The 16008-nt window shown below is 46.1% G+C and overlaps 1 protein-coding gene across 8 annotated transcripts in view; it reads right to left on the bottom strand.

Annotated features, from left to right (window-relative positions):
* Positions 1-16008, bottom strand: part of LOC115085416 (serine/threonine-protein kinase Sgk3) — a 194575-nt gene that overhangs the window by 61754 nt on the left and 116813 nt on the right. For all 8 annotated transcript variants that reach the window (XM_029591415.1, XM_029591409.1, XM_029591407.1 and 5 more), the window contains 2 exons: positions 13743-13829; positions 11278-11373 (listed from right to left, as the gene is read on the bottom strand). In XM_029591415.1, coding sequence (XP_029447275.1) covers positions 11278-11373; positions 13743-13829 — 183 coding nt within the window. The remainder of the gene's footprint in view (positions 1-11277; positions 11374-13742; positions 13830-16008) is intronic.

Raw genomic sequence — 16008 nt, 5'->3', positions numbered from 1 at the left:
TTTCTGTGGCTGGATAAAACAGATGTATGACTTGCCAGAAGCCCAGTTGCAAGCAAATGGGGGTTATTCGGATCCTTTCCTTCTGGGTAGAGGTACGAGGCAAGGATGTCCCCTCTCTCCGTTACTATTTGTGTTGACGATAGACCCTTTTGCAGCAAAAGGTCTGAGGAGCAGTGGATATAGCAGGGATAAGAATGGGGAAACATAATTCAGATTTCTTTAAATGGCAATGATGTGTTCTTTTCTAAAACTATAACATCCTTGCAAATGTTGGTAGGGGAATTAGATGAATATGGAAAAGTGTCAGGTTTCAAAGTCAATTATAGTAAATCTGAAGTACTGAATATAAATATACCACCATCTAGGGACAATTTTCTTTTCCCTGGACCGAAAAAAAAACTTTGAAGCATTTAGAAGTTTATATTACAGCATATAGACATCAATGCATTGGCTAGGCTTTGTTACTGTTGCGTCCGTCGGTGCTAGACAGCTTTGTTACTGTTGCGTCCGTCGATGCTAGACAGCTTCGCCCCATTTGCCTCACCTTATTCACAGCTCCTCCCGCTTACCTAGGAAAGATGGCTACCGCCACATCTACAAGCTGACCTCTCCGGCGTCCCCGGAACGGCTATGGTGCAGCCTCCTGCCATACTCCTCCCAGGTACCTACTAGGGTGCACGTGCGTCACCCACATCTTTATTCCAACCTTGCCGCAAACCTTGGGGGCGTTCCCCCTTGCTGACGTCATGCCATCCGGGTATATAACCTATTCTAATTTGCTAGCTCGTTGAGTTAGTAAGGACTTGAATCCGTTCCTGTTTATGCTACTCTGCCGCTTCCGTGCTGCAGCTGAAAGCTCTCTCCTTGGCCTACGGGTAACTGCTAACCTGGGTACCCGCTCCTCGGGGGCCCTCTGCTTTATTTCAGGTGCCTTACAGGGAACAGGTACTCGCTTCTCGAGGGCCTGCTCTCCCTGTCTCGGTGCCTGTACCTTCTTCTACAACCTGGTGGAATCGCATACTTATAGCAAACACCTAGTGCAGGGGTCAGGAACCTTTTTGGCTGAGAGAGCCATAAACGCCACATATTTTAAAATGTAATTCCATGAGAGCCATACAATATGTTTAAAACTAAATACAAGTAAATGTGTGCATTTTATGTAAGATCACACTTTTAAAGTACAATAAGTCTCTGAAAATATTACACCAGGCCTTAAGACATCAATACATCTCCTATTAGGAAAACGGACCAAGTCAGGCTGCTATAGAGTCCTACACAGAAACTACACGCCAGCAGAAAACCTCACCTGAATCACGTGCTGTCCCTCACCTAACATAGAATAAAGAGACCAAAACGCATAACAAGCATGCAGAAAAAACTGAATTGGAAACTGCAACAAGCCAGAGTCTCTGTATGCAGTGTAACAAAGGAAAAAAGAAACATCACCCATCCTTATACAAACAATCAAGAAATATAAAATCATCAGAAGTAAAACTGTACTAACAAAAAGAACATATTTCGAAACAGCTGATGAGTGGAATATCCAATAATTAAAAACGCATATAAAACATTTCCAGATACCAACAAAAAATTTCAAAATAGCAGACACAAAGACCCAGTAATGAAAAATAATAAGGATACAAAAATTTTTTTGCTCTGCATACCTGGGAACGTTGATATCCAGGTGTCCTGAGATTGTTCTGAATTAGCAGGAGGTGGGGTGGTTTGCCTTGGAACTTTCTCCTCTCTCAGTCACATACCAGCGCTCTCTCTCACACTGGCTCTCAATTACACACCTATACACACATGCTCTCAGTACTCATATACACGTTTTTTTCTCTCTCACTTATATAGGCTCTTAATTACACATTTACACACATGCTGTCTATCTTTTCATGCTTACACACACACACACAGGCTTTCAATCACATAAATACATGCTGTCTTTTTCTCTCACACACAGACTCTCATTCACATGCTTACAAACATGTCCTCTCTTTCTCTCATTTACACACAGGCTCTCAATCACATACTCACATGCTCCCTCACCTAAATCAGCTCTCAATCACACACAGACACACATGGTCTCTCTCTCTCATTTAAACACAGGCTCTCAATCACATACTCCCTCACCTAAATCAGCTCTCAATCACACACAGACACACATGGTCTCTCTCATTTAAACACAGGCTCTCAATCACATACTCACATGCTCCATCACCTAAACCAGCTCTCAATCACACACAGACACACATGATCTCTCTCTTACTTATACACACAGGCTCTTAATCATACATACACATGATTTCTCTCACACACAAAGGATCTCAATCATACACACATACTCTTTCACACAAACAGGTTTTCAATCACAAACTTACACATACAGGTTCCCAATGGTAAACTTACATTCATGCTCTCTCTCTCACAGGCAGGCTCTCAATCACAGACATACTCTCTTTCACATATACAGGCTCTCAATCATTCACATACATGCAATCTCTCTCACACACACACACGACACGACACCCCCCCCCCCTCCCGCGGCCCGGAAGAGGAAGTGGAGAGTATCGGCTGCCTGCGCGGCAAGAAGAGGCCACGCTAGTGCGCTCGGCATCGGCCCGAAGAAAAGAAGACTGCAGCGCGGCTCGGAGGAAAATGAAGAGGTTCAACCGCGGCCGACGGGACTCCGCCTCCGCGAGGGCTGAAAATGAAGAGGTTAGCGTTGGGAGGAGGCTGCCGCGAGATCCCGGGGTGGGGAGAGAGAGAGTGAATGAGCGAGCAAACACAGCTTGCTCGCTCATTCACTCTCTCTCTCCCCCACCCCGGGAACCCGCGGCAGCAGCAGCAGCCTCCTCTCCCAACGCTAACCTCTTCATTTTCAGCCCTCGCGGAGGCGGAAGTCCGTCGGCCGCGGTTGAACCTCTTCATTTTCCTCCGAGCCGCGCTGCAGTCTTCTTTTCTTCGGGCCGATGCCGAGCGCACTAGCGTGGCCTCTTCTTGCCGCGCAGGCAGCCGATACTCTCCACTTCCTCTTCCGGGCCGCGGGGGGGGGGCGGGAAAAAGAGAGTACGCCGGTGCCGCTGACTCCAGCTGTCCTGCCGCGTTCCGCCCGGGCTGACAGCATTTTTAAGCCCAGGCGGAGGAGGACCGGGGAGCAGCTGGGTCAGCGGGAAAGTGTGGCGACTGTCTGCGAGCCAGATGCAGCCCTCAAAAGAGCCATATCTGGCTCGCGAGCCATGGGTTCCTGACCCCTGACCTAGTGAGTACTCTAACTCTCAGTCTATCTCATCCACAGTACTACCTTGCTGGGAAACCGGCTGCGGAGACCAACAGGGTGAGAAGGGCTCCCTCTGCCGAGGTCCCTGAGACTACAACTACCAGTCTGCCTCACTACTGTTACCTCTGGTGGTACACTTCAAGCTGTATAATAAAGAACTAACTGTCGGGCCAATACAGAACAGTGCGCTTCAATGGAGCGCACTGTTAACCTGCCATTGGACGCGTGTTTGACGCGCTAGCGTTACCCCTTATTCAGTAAGGGGCCGAAAACGCGCGTCCAATCCCCCGAATCTAATAGCGCCTGCAACATGCAAATGCATGTTGATGGCCCTATTAGGTATTCCCGCACGATTCAGAAAACAAAATGTGCAGCCAAGCCGCACATTTTGCTTTCAGAAATTACTCAAAGGTAGGCACTAAGTTCTTCAGTTACCGGGAAAGTGCACAGAAAAGCAGTAAAAACTGCTTTTCTGTGCACCCTCTGACGTAATATCATGGTGATATTAAGTCGGAGGTCCCGAAGGGTAAAAAAAGTAATAAATAAATAAATAAAAATTTGAAGTCGGCCCACGACTGTTGGGTCGAAAACCGGACGCTCAATTTTGCCAGCGTCCGGTTTCCGAGCCCGTGACTGTCAGCGGGCTCGAGAACAGACGCCGGCAAAATTGAGCATCGACTGTCAAACCCGCTGACAGCCACCGCTTCGGTCCAAAAGGAGGTGCTAGGGATGCGCTAGTGTCCCTAGCACCTCCTTTTGCCTGTTTTTATCGCCGGGCCTCATTTAAATACGGAATTGCGCGCACAGGAGAGTGGCCTGTGCGTGCGCCGGGAGAGCGGGCGTTCGCCTGCTCTTCTGCAGACTTTACTGTATCGGCCCGTGTGTTTGTGCGTTCTGAGTCTAGCCTAGTACTGTGGCTCCTCACGGGGCTCCTCCCCATGGGTGTGGTCATCTGCCACAGTACCCAAGGATCCACCCAAACACTGCTCAACCATAACAGTTACTACTTTCAAATGTTTTCTATAGAAGTCCATTGGAATATGGTTAATAAAATTCAAAAGAATTTTCTCAGTTTCATGTGAAGATAGAGGTCTCCCAAATGTGAAAATAATTGTATTGGCCTAAGGGTATGGGGGAGCTGGGGGTACTCCAGTTGAAGAACTATTTATATAACTTCCCAGCTTAGAGCACTGATAGACTGGCAGGATAGAAGTTAATTTTATTTTTAAATATTTTTTTTTAACCTGCTAGCTATGTTACTTGAGGCGGCATACAATAAAAACATCCACAACAAAAACAAAACAGGTTGCATTAATATAACATCAAAATGAATCTGGATAAATATTAATAGTATTTTATCTTAGTGCACTAGGAGATCTTTTAAAGTTTCAAATGCTTTGACAAAAAGGAAGGTTTTGAGTGCCTTTTTGAACATGTGATATCTCATAGGTTTTCTGGAATGGAATTCCACAAAATAGGTCCTGCGACTGAAAATGCTTTTTATCGAGAGGTGTCCAGACAAGCCTGCTTAGGAGTTGGGACATCAAGTAATTTTTTTTGCAGCAGATCATAACTGTCTTGTCAGTTTATACAGACGAAGTAAGGCATTTAAACACAATGATGAATTATTGTGCAGGTGGTTATGAATCAAAGTTAAAACTTTGTATTGGATTATCGAGAGAATAGGGAGCCACTGGAGTTCAAACAAGATAGGTGTTATATGGTCTCTGATCCGAGCACCGGTTAAGATTTGTGCCTCAGTATTCTGGATAACTTGTAGCAGGCCTATCGTACTTGCAGGGAGCTCCACGTATAAAGAATTGCAATAGTCCAGTTGGTTTAAAATCAGGGACTACAACACCAATCGAAAGTCTTAATGTTCAAGTATGGGTTTTAACTCTTAGTAATCTAACCCCTAGATTCATCAAAATGCTATAATTTTTGATGGATAATGCCCATGAAAAGGAAAAGGTGCATGGCTATGATAAATTACCATACCACACGCTAAAATTATCTTAGTACTTCACATATATAGTTTATCGCAACATGTATTAAAGTTTTCGCATTCCACAATAGAAATAGACTGAGCCTCTTTATAAGGCTTTCATATTAGTCAATTATTTATAATACTATAGAAGGTCCAGCTAGTAACTCAAGGTGAGGTTTTAGTGGTCTAGGGTTTTGGAGCCAGTTTTTACATGCAGACTGAGACAAACGAACAGCACAGTAGACCTCATTGAAGATTTGACATGATTTGGAGTGAGGAAAGTCAAACTAAGATGAGATTACTTCAGTGTTCTCTCATCCTAGCTTGATAGTACCCTGTAATGAGGGACAGAGCTGTTCAATAGCAGGCCCGAGTCTCTGGAACTCACTCCCAGCGGAATTGAGATTGCAAGCAGATGTAAAATTGTTCAGAAAAAATCTAAAAACATGGCTGTTTGGTATTGCTTTTAAGAATCTAGAAGGAAAATAGGCAAAGAACCTTTTATTCAATTTTTTTATTTTATCTTATTCTAATTTCTTTTAAATAATTTTAGTATATTGCTTTACTCTATTTTATGTAGGATGTTGTATTTTATGCTATTTTGTTTTAAATTAGTCTATGTTTGTACTTTGTAATCTTTTAAATAAGATGTAAACCGCTATGATGGCTTGACTGAATAGCGCGAGTTCGTGCTGCACTGTATGGGATTGAATATCACTGTATGGGCTAGACATGCTCCTGGGGTTTCTAACACTGTGGCTAATTCTCTTTCTCATTGCAAGTGGTCCTTGTTTCGGGAGCTCGCACCAGAAGCAGATCAGTAGGGAGCTTCAGTGCCGCATTTCCTTTGGAGCTTCAGTTCCCGGAAGCATGGAAGCTGCTCCAGGCATCATTAGCTCCGTCCACCTGGAGCAGTTATGTGGCATCTGCAAACAAGGTTGTGTCTTTCCTGGCAGGTTTGGGTTGGCATGGGGGTCCCGTCTCGGATGAACACATCGTACAATTTATTGATAGGGCAAGGGCGAGCAGGGTTTCCAGGGCGTTGGTGGGTAGGCAATTGTCCGGATTCTCCTTTTTTTCATGAGGGCTCATGGCTGGGGTTTTCCCGTAGGGAGATTCCTGGTTCGTCGCTTGGTGCTGGAGTGGGCCCGCGGCGGTACCAGATAAACATCTCCCTATTACTCACAAGATTTTGGGAAAACTATGGGAGTCATTACTCACTATTTGTAATAATGACGAGCGTTGTCTGTTTCGGTTCGCCTTTGTGTTTGCCTTAGCAAATTGGTAGCGAGAGCCTCCCAGGCATCTGAGGCTTCTGGCCTCTTACTTAGGAATGTGAGCATACTGGATGATTCGGTGGCCTTAGTTATTCGTAGGTCAAAAACCAATCAGGCGGGTAGAGGGTAGTCTGTGGTGCTTCATTCGGTTCCGGGACTGCAGACCTGCCCTGTGGTGACTTTTGGGTGAATTCGCCCGGGGGTGGGGGGGTGGGGGTTCACTTTCTGGTTCACCACGACTTGCAGCCCCTGACAAAGTATCAGTTTGAGGAAGTTCTGTGGACGTGTTTGACTGCGTTGGGGTTGGATACCTTGAGGTTCGGGACTCACTCATTCCGGAATGGTGCAGTGACATCTGCGGCGACCTCTGATCTGTCGGGGGGTAGTGATCCAAAGGACTGGTAAATGGAAGTCGGATGCTTTCACCGGGTATGTGCGGCCTGGTAATTCTTAAGTCGTCCGAGATATTGTTTTCTCTTTGCAGGTGCAGCACGCCGGGGGGACGATTGTGTGGATTGTGAGACATTCCTACGTAGCCTGGGCCCATTCCCACTCCCTTGGGCACCCCTATGGGCCATATTTGGACTAGGAGGGTCAGGGGGTGAATTTTGCTGGCTGGGGTGACGGGGAATGCGTTGGGTGGAGTTGCTGCATTGTCTGCAAAGGGGGCTCAGCTGTTTCAGCCCACCGCTGTTTTAATCATCCACCTGGGTGGGAACGACTGGGGCAAAATGTCGGGCCGCAGGTTCATTGGCATGGTGCTCAGGGACCTGGTGACTGTTTCCTGTTTGTTCCCTACCACTGTAATCTACTGGTCCGATATAATTCTAAGGCCTGCTTTGATCGCAAATAAGGTTTGGCACCGTTGTTGTGCCAAGGCAAATCAGCAGACTGGCTCTTGGTTAGCTGGTATGGGGGGGTTTTCATATTCTCCATGATTGGTCTTGGGACCTCGAGGCGGGGTTGTTTAGGGGGGATGGGGTCCATTTATCCTTTGTAGGCTTGGACCTCTTTTTGAATGCGCTGCAAGAGTCCTTGGAATACATACTGAGTGGGGATCCGGGCCACATCTTTGGCGGGTAGCCCGAGCCGATTGGGGGATTATGCGGTGGTTAAAAGTGTCTGACTTGACAGGGGTCAGGTCAGTGATTCCTAACAGAACAACTGGGTACAGTTGTTGTTGGTACGACTCCTTGCTGGGGCGGTGGCGGGGGTCGACGTGGTTGGCTCCTTGCTGAGCGGTGGCGGGGGTCGTGGAGGGCAAGCCAATGATATGACTACATACAGGCTGGGATAGCTGAGTGCCTGTCTTGCTAGTTGATGGCGGATGGGGAATCTGTTGTTACGATGAATTGGCGCGGGCCCCGGGATGCTGTTAATAAAAACTGCGGCCTGTTTGATCCCCAACCTGGTATTGTGTGTATTCATTTGTTGTAAAGGGTCAGGCGCAGGCAGAAGCATCAGTCCTGGCTACCCATATTGCACCACACAACACTCTACCTAAGGTGGTGTCTTGAATCACAATTGCCCTTGGCAGTTTATTTTACTTCCATGGTGTCTAAATTGGCGAAAAAAGAGAAGGACAAGGCACGAAGAGGTGACTCCAAAATGGCTGACCCGCCCAATCCTCCCGCCGCAGTTGAGCCACCGGACCTGCCGAGCTCTGATGTGGCGGCTGCTGTGCTTGCAGTGCTGGATGGAAAATTTAATCAAGTCTACTAGATGGGGGGTCTGGATCCTGCCAAGTACCGTATCGGCTAGATTGCCAAAGTCCTAGATTCCCTTCAGGGGGTATTCTTCGTAAACTAGTTGAAGATCATACTTGGAGAGGTCATACTAGATCCAGTATTGATAAACTGAGACAATATCACTGAACCCATAGTAAAGGATAATTTAATCAGAACCCAAATCTCACCTGCAAGTGGTTGGACCTTTGTGGCAGATAGCTTGGGAATCTTCTTAGGCAGCAGTGGTGAGGACATGGAAGGATAATGACTAGAACTAGAGGGATGTTTCATGGGCAACCATGCAGGCCAAAGTTCCTTTACCTGCCATCTTATGTTATAAAATTTATGAGGCTAGACTTAAGAATCTAAATATGTATACCCTGGAGGAGCAGAGAAACAGCAGACTATGGTAGAGTATGGTAGAGATATTCAAATACCACAAATAAATAAGGCATAAGAGGCACACATCTTTTGGTGGAAAGGAAGACATGTTTTGAGACTAAACAAGAGTTAACTCGAGAATAACAAGAATTTCTTCCTCAGGTGAATGCATGGAACAGCTTCCTAATGAAAGTGGCAAAAAAAACCCCCAAAAAACCCAAAACAAAACAGGAGTTAAAGAAAGCAAAGAGAAGCATAGAGGATTTTAAGCATTGAGGAGAAGCAAGGGTAGAGCCACAGATCAAATAGGGCCTATGATATAAGAGCAGGAGGTTTACCTTGTGATCAATATATGCCATCATACTGTCTGTTTCTACACTATTTATTACATAGAAACATAGAAATGACGGCAGAAGACCAAACGGCCCATCCAGTCTGCCCAGCAAGTTTCACACTTTTTTTCCTCTCATACTTATCTGTTACTCTTGGCTTTTAGTAACCCCAAAAGGGCTTACAATCTATCAGCACCCCACCCCAGTATTCTGACTTCTACCTTCTCTTCTAGGACTAAGGAAGAAAACGTCTTGCCCTTATATGAATGCTGCAGTCAACGTAGCACTCACTTACAGCTCGATACAGTAAAGTGGGGCCGCGGTTACCCCGCTCCTAACCTGCTTTCTACTCACTTTCCAGCCGCGTTAGCCCTTCCTGCGATACACTATCCCCTTTAACCCATCCTTACCGCCTCTTTAAATCCCCGGGTAACCCCTTCCGCACACGGCATGTATATCAGATGTAAACGATCGAATTAGCTATTCCCTCCCATACAGTAACGCGCGCCCCGACTATCGCTATTTTACCCTGCCATTTTGCCCCGCGTTTAACCTGCTAACTTACCGCCTACCCTTACCCCTGCGTTAGAGGCAGGGGTAAGGGTAGGCGGTAAGTTAGCTGAAAGTCCCTGGTGGTCCAGCGGGGGTCCCGGAGCGATCTCCTGGACTTGGGCTGTTGGCTGCCAGTAATCAAAATGGCGCCGACGGCCCTTTGCCCTCACTATGTCACTGTGGTCGACCAATGGCAGCGGTAGCCCCTGTGACGTAGTAAGGGCAAAGGGCCGTTGGCTGCCAGTAATCAAAATGGCGTCGACGGCCCCTTGCCCTTACTATGTCACAGGGGCTACTGCCGCCATTGGTCGACCACAGTGACATAGTGAGGGCAAAGGGCCGTCGGCGCCATTTTGACTACTGGCAGCCGACAGCCCAAGTCCAGGAGATCGCTCCCGGACCCCCGCTGGACCTCCAGGGACTTTTGGCAGGTCTTGGAGGGTCAGGAGGGTGGGGGGTTGTAGTAAATTAAATTTTGGAGGTCTTGGGGGGGGCATCAGGAGGGTGGGGGGTTTTGTTAGATTTTTACTTTTTTATTAAAGATTTGTCTGCGAGCCCTGGACCCCCGCTGGACCACCAGGGACTTTTGGTAGGTCTTGGGGGGGTCAGGAGGGTGGAGGGTTGTAGTAAATTAATTTGGCAGGTCTTGGGGGGGGGCATCAGGAGAGTAGGGGGTTGTAGTAAATTAATTTGGTAGGTCTTTGGGGGGGTCAGGATGGTGGGGGGTTGTAGTAAATTAATTTGGCAGGTCTTGGGGGGCGTTGTAGTTAGTATTGCTCTCACAAAATTACATTTTAAAATATGTGGCGTTCATGGCTCTCAGCCAAAAAGGTTCCCGACCCCTGCCTTAGGCGATTATTGACAGTCATTCTGAAAGCTACCTGAATATTACCCTATAATTCTGTGTATTACTTTGGTTAACACAAATTGCAATAGCAACAGAACAGTATGATAAATGACTGTAAGGCCTATTTGCCATTTTATGGCCTCCCTACACTCATACCTTGCCTTTAGCATGCCTAGAATGCTGCTAATTGCCTTCTGAACTCTTCCTAGTGGGAACATCTATCCCCAGTCCTCAGAACTCTACTGTGTCTCTGTATTATAGAGTCTGGTTTAAAACTCATCATCTTGTTTTCAAAATGTGTCATAGGCTTAATCCTGTCCATCCCTTACCTCTATAATTCCCTACCATTTTATTTATTTGATTTATATTCCGCTTTTCAGGCACTTTTCAAAGTGGATTACAATCAGGTACTATAGGTATTTCCCTATCCCCAAAGGGCTTACAATCTATCAGCACCCCATCCCAGTATTCTGACTTCTACCTTCTCTCTGACCTAGTGATCTACCTGCCTTAACAGCACTCCCTTCATATTGCAAGACTCGCATCTTCTCCTTACCTGCATCTTGGGCTGCTTTTGTATGAAAGCCACTATATACGTTTGTATTGTGTATTAGCATATATGTGCCATTTAGCAATGGCACATAACACTGGGAGAACTTGTTAAATGGTGGCCCAAGATCTAACTTTTTTGCATAATACCACAAGCCTTCAAACCAAAAAATATAAAAGCAACCTAAGTGCCAACATGGTATATACAGGACTTTTGCACAACTTCTCAATGGTCAAACTGGATTTCACTACCTTTAATGTCAAAGATCATATAAAGCCAATAGAAGTATAAAGTCATTATAACCTATTTACAGCTAAACAAAATAAAACTAATATTGTACATACCAGCCCATGAAGCATTTCATAGAGAACAGAACCAAGACACCACCAATCCACTGTGTTGTCATAAGGCTGTTTCTTAATCACTTCTGGGGCAAGATACTAAAAAGAAAACAAAAATTGGCTTAATGATATTTAAACCAGTTTTTCTTCTAGTAAACATGCTAACTTTTCATAGGAAAGCTAGCAAAGCTTACAAAAATAAAATAACTTTACATTATGGCTACAATGACAAGATGTTTCTGTACTACCAAACTGCCCAGAAATACACAAACGAAGAATAGGGCCACCCACTGCCTTGTATACTGCAATTGCAGTATTTTATGCACTGCGAGAAACCCACAGCTACTGTGTTAGTGCTTCTGCATGGTAGTGGTTGGGCTGGGAAAGCAGGATATGTTGATAAGAGTATGGACTTATAAAGCTGGAGACAATAGTTCAGTTCTTTCCACCATTACTTAACTTTTCTGTTCTTAGACTAGTGTTTCCCACCCTCTCCTAGAGGCACCTCTAACCAGTTGGATTTTGAGGATTATCACAATGAATATACACAAGATAGATTTGCATACCTTGGGTCTGCAATGTATGCAAATCTCTTGTACATAATCATTATGGATATCCTGAAAACCCACTTGCAGGCCGATACAGTTCAGTGCGCTCCGGTGGAGCGCACTGTTAACCCGCGATTGGACACACGTTTGACACGCTAGCTTTACCCCTTACTTAGTAAGGGGTAATAGTGCGTCAAAAATGCGCGTCCAACCCCCCCGATCCTAATAGCGCCCGCAACATGCAAATGCATGTTGATGGCCCTATTAGGTATTCCCGCGCGATTCAGAAAGCAAAATGTGCAGCCAAGCCGCACATTTTACTTTCAGAAATTAGCGCCTACCCAAAGGTAGGCATTAATTTCTCCGGGCACTGGGAAAGTGCACAGAAAAGCAGTAAAAACTGCTTTTCTGTACAACCTCCAACTTAAAATCATGGCAATATTAAGTCAGAGGTCCCGAAAGTTAAAAAAAATAAATTTGAAATCGGCCCGCAGCTCGCGCTCAATTTTACCGACGTCCGGTTTCCGAACCCATGGCTGTCAGCGGGTTTGAGAACAGACACCGGCCAAATTGAGCGTCGGCTGTCAAACCCGCTGACAGCTGCTGCCGCTGTCCAAAAAGAGGTGCTAGGGACGCGCTAGTGTCCCTAGCGCCTCTTTTTGCCGCGGGCCCTCATTTAAATACAGAATCGCGCGCTCTGGAGAGTGGCCCGGGCATTCGCCCGCTCTCCTGCGACTTTTACTGTATTGGCCCGTTGGTTAGGTGTGCCTCCAGGAGAAGGGTGGAAAACACTGGCTTAGACTGTTAGGTCTTCAGTGTAGTAACTCATAACCAGGTGGATTATCTTTGTAGAATGAATGGACACACTGATGCTACCATAAATAATAAATGTTACCAAGACAAGTAAATGCTAGTAAGTAGAGTTAAATATTTTACTAGTTAACTGTAGATATAGATGGCTCAAAGGACATGCACAGAGCTACAAAATCTTTTCACCTCAATGTCACAATTCATATCTGGCTCAGGTGGCAAGACCTTGCCATCTGAAAGCCATTCAGTAGCCTGTGTGAAAGGCATGCTTGCTCTTAGTATAGATCCCAATAGAAAGTTGTTCATCTAACTATAAAATCATTAGCAGAACTGTTATGCTTCCAGATTCCTCAACAAAATCATGACTGCAAAGCAATACTAGTAAATTCTTACCAAACATATGCAACTCCTCCCCCCTTGCTGTATTTAATTGTTCTGCTTTATTAGTTTTAAAATAATAAAGATAATTATTTGTATTACTGACTAAATTAGGACTTGGCCAAAGTTCAGTAGTGTGCTTTTAAATGTCACTAGCTCTTTAAGGGAATAATTGGTTACATGTTGTCATCTTTCAATTGCAAAGAGTGACAAAAGAGGGCTGGAAACATTCAGATAACTACATCCTCAGAAAATTTAAAGTGACATCCACAGTGGTTCAGAGTTCCCAAGCAACTACACAAACACAGCTGCGGTGTTCAGAGGATGTTTAGATTTTTCTTGTATATAAATGTTTTTCACATGCCACTTTAGATGAATCATTCTCAGATATGAGATTTGTCACATTTGTAAATACTTTTCAATTTCACACACGAACTTAAGTTTAGCAGAGTATGGGGTATCTGTTTTATACACAGGTATCAAACACCACTGTTCAGCCTGACCACATGAAACATGAGCATGCCATTGGCAAAAGGTAGAGAAGAATAGTCAAACCCGCTGACATTCATGTAGACCAAAGCAACAGGAAGCATGCACAGGAATTTCTAGATGGCGCATTCACTGTATTGAGGATTATTTCAGTTCCATTTTTCGCAAAGTATCACAGCAAAACTCAAGATGTGCAAGATTTAAAAACAGGAACCAAAATATGCAGTTAGCAAAGTCTCTTACTTCTGGTGTCCCACAAAAGGTTGAGGTTGTATCTGAATTAGCAATTCCTTCTTTGCAAAGTCCAAAATCTGTTAAAATCACATGTCCCTAAAAAAAAAAAAAAAAGGAGAAAAACTTTCAATACTGTTTGATTTATTTATAAAATGTAAAAAAAAAAAAATCAATGTAAACAGAATATGCAATTGTGTGGGATGCAGATTTCCACCTGTGAGTGAGGAAAAAGTGCAGAGTTGTGACCATTTTTCCAGGTCACCCTTAAAAAATAAAATTTAAAAGCCTTTTTTGCTTCTCAGACATTTTTTTTTTTTTTTTTTTAATTTTACACCAACTTTCTAAGATGTTTTACTCGAATGACTCCAATTTGCTGGTCTAGAATTTATATTTCCCATCAATAGCAGGGCTGAATTAGCCACACTGTCTGGGAACGTCCTCCGGGCAGCCTTGAGGTGGAGTTTTATCTAGCTGTTACAGAGCTTTGCTCTGTGCGGCTGCACAAGTCTACCCGCATGGATTAGTGCCCTCTATTTCCTCAGTCTGCTTTTTCCATGCTGCCGATCACATGCGGAGCTTTTTCCTCCTCAGTCTTTAAAAAAAAAAAAGGGGGGAATACCAAAAGCACTTCTCAGTGCTATCATGGGGCCGAGACTGCCTGGCTTCAAGTACTGCCAAGTGCAGTAAGGTGAGGTCCATCACCGACGGCCACAATTACTGCTCTGTCTGCTTGGGTCTGGACTACGACCAGTCGTCCTGCCACACTGTTGTTGCATGTCCCCCCCGGGCCCAGCGACAATGTGCAGAAAAGATGGCACGGCTCAGAGAGGACTACTGGGGCTCTTATGTCCCGCCATCAGAGTCTTATTCCTCACCCGGGCCCAGCACGGAACAACCCGAAAAAAAGAAGAGGGCCTCCTCCCTTGGGCCTCAAAGTAAGGGCACCAAAAGAACTAAGATGCCTGCAGTCCCAGAGCCCAGCCCTTCAGGGCAACCACCACTGCCCGGGAGCCCGGTCCATGCGTCAAAGGGACGAGAGCGGGACCGCCGTCTGCCTGACGCCAAAACAAGCAAAACAGACACAAAAGTCCAAGCGCGTTGACCGGCTCAGGACGCCAACACAGGATCGCTCCACACATGCGTCGGGTGATTGCCGCACCGACGCACTGCTTCGAGCCTCAACGCATGACGCAGTGTGCAGCCCCATGATGCAGCGACATAACCCCAGCGGGCTCAGAGAAGGCCGTGTCGCACCATAAGAACTCAGCAAAGCCGGTTGCACACAAACATCGGCGTGACTCGCAGGGGAAGGATGCACTGGACATTGCTTCTTTGTCCGAATACCCCGACTCCAAAGCTTCCTCATCGATGCGGGTGTACTCAGACATCTCCATAACCAAGAAGAGGAGATCTCCTCAACTGCAAGAGCCATTGGTGGAACAGCCCCGCCTGCCACAGGTGGTACCCCCACTGGCATACCGGCCTCGGGATCCATTCTCAGACATTCTGCTTGCCACCATCCCAGGTCCTTCGGGGGGGGGGGGGCTGCAAACCCCCCCTCCAAGAAGGGAGGAAAACATCCAAAGCCAGAGCTCTCTCCAACCCCAACAGTAAAGCCCTAGAGGAGCAGGCCATCTCCAAGATCTCAGCTGTTCTCTCCGGGCTTTTTGCGTCCCTGGAGCCCAGTGACCAAACACCACCTCCAGCTAGTGCATCGTCTGGGGAAGGCCCTCCTGAAGATGAAGCGCAACCTTCCAAGGGAAAACTGTCGAAGAGAGCATGTTCCCCTTCTCTCCGGTTCTCTCCCCAACCAGGTTCGCCTTCACAGGACTCGCCACCCTCATCACCAGGGTCATCCATGGGTATGCTGTCTGACCCGCTGAGGAACCACCTGAACCCTCCTCCCCGCCGGAGGACCTCTCCTATTCAAAATTCATTGAAAAGGTGGGATAGAGACCAAGAAGATCCTGGACCCTAGAGCGGAGGTCATGGGCATACTAAAGATATTTGAGGTGCCATCCGAACTGATGGCTCTCCCCTCCCACGGCATCCTGGACACGGTGCTAGAAAAGACCTGGCAGTCACCATTCTCTACTTTACTGACTTCCAGAAAGACAGATCTAAAGTTCCAGATGAGACAGTCCCCATACTACACCTCTCCTCAACTTCCACATGCCTCCATTGTCGTAGAATCCGCCATGAAGCACACACTAAGATGACAAGGCTGCACTCAAATGCACCACCCGAAAAGGATAACCACTTCCTGGATGACTTC

Source organism: Rhinatrema bivittatum, chromosome 2 (assembly GCF_901001135.1).
Source record: "Rhinatrema bivittatum chromosome 2, aRhiBiv1.1, whole genome shotgun sequence".
NCBI lineage: Eukaryota > Metazoa > Chordata > Amphibia > Gymnophiona > Rhinatrematidae > Rhinatrema > Rhinatrema bivittatum.
Note: the sequence above shows the minus strand (reverse complement) of the source record. Positions and strands in the feature narration are given on the sequence as shown.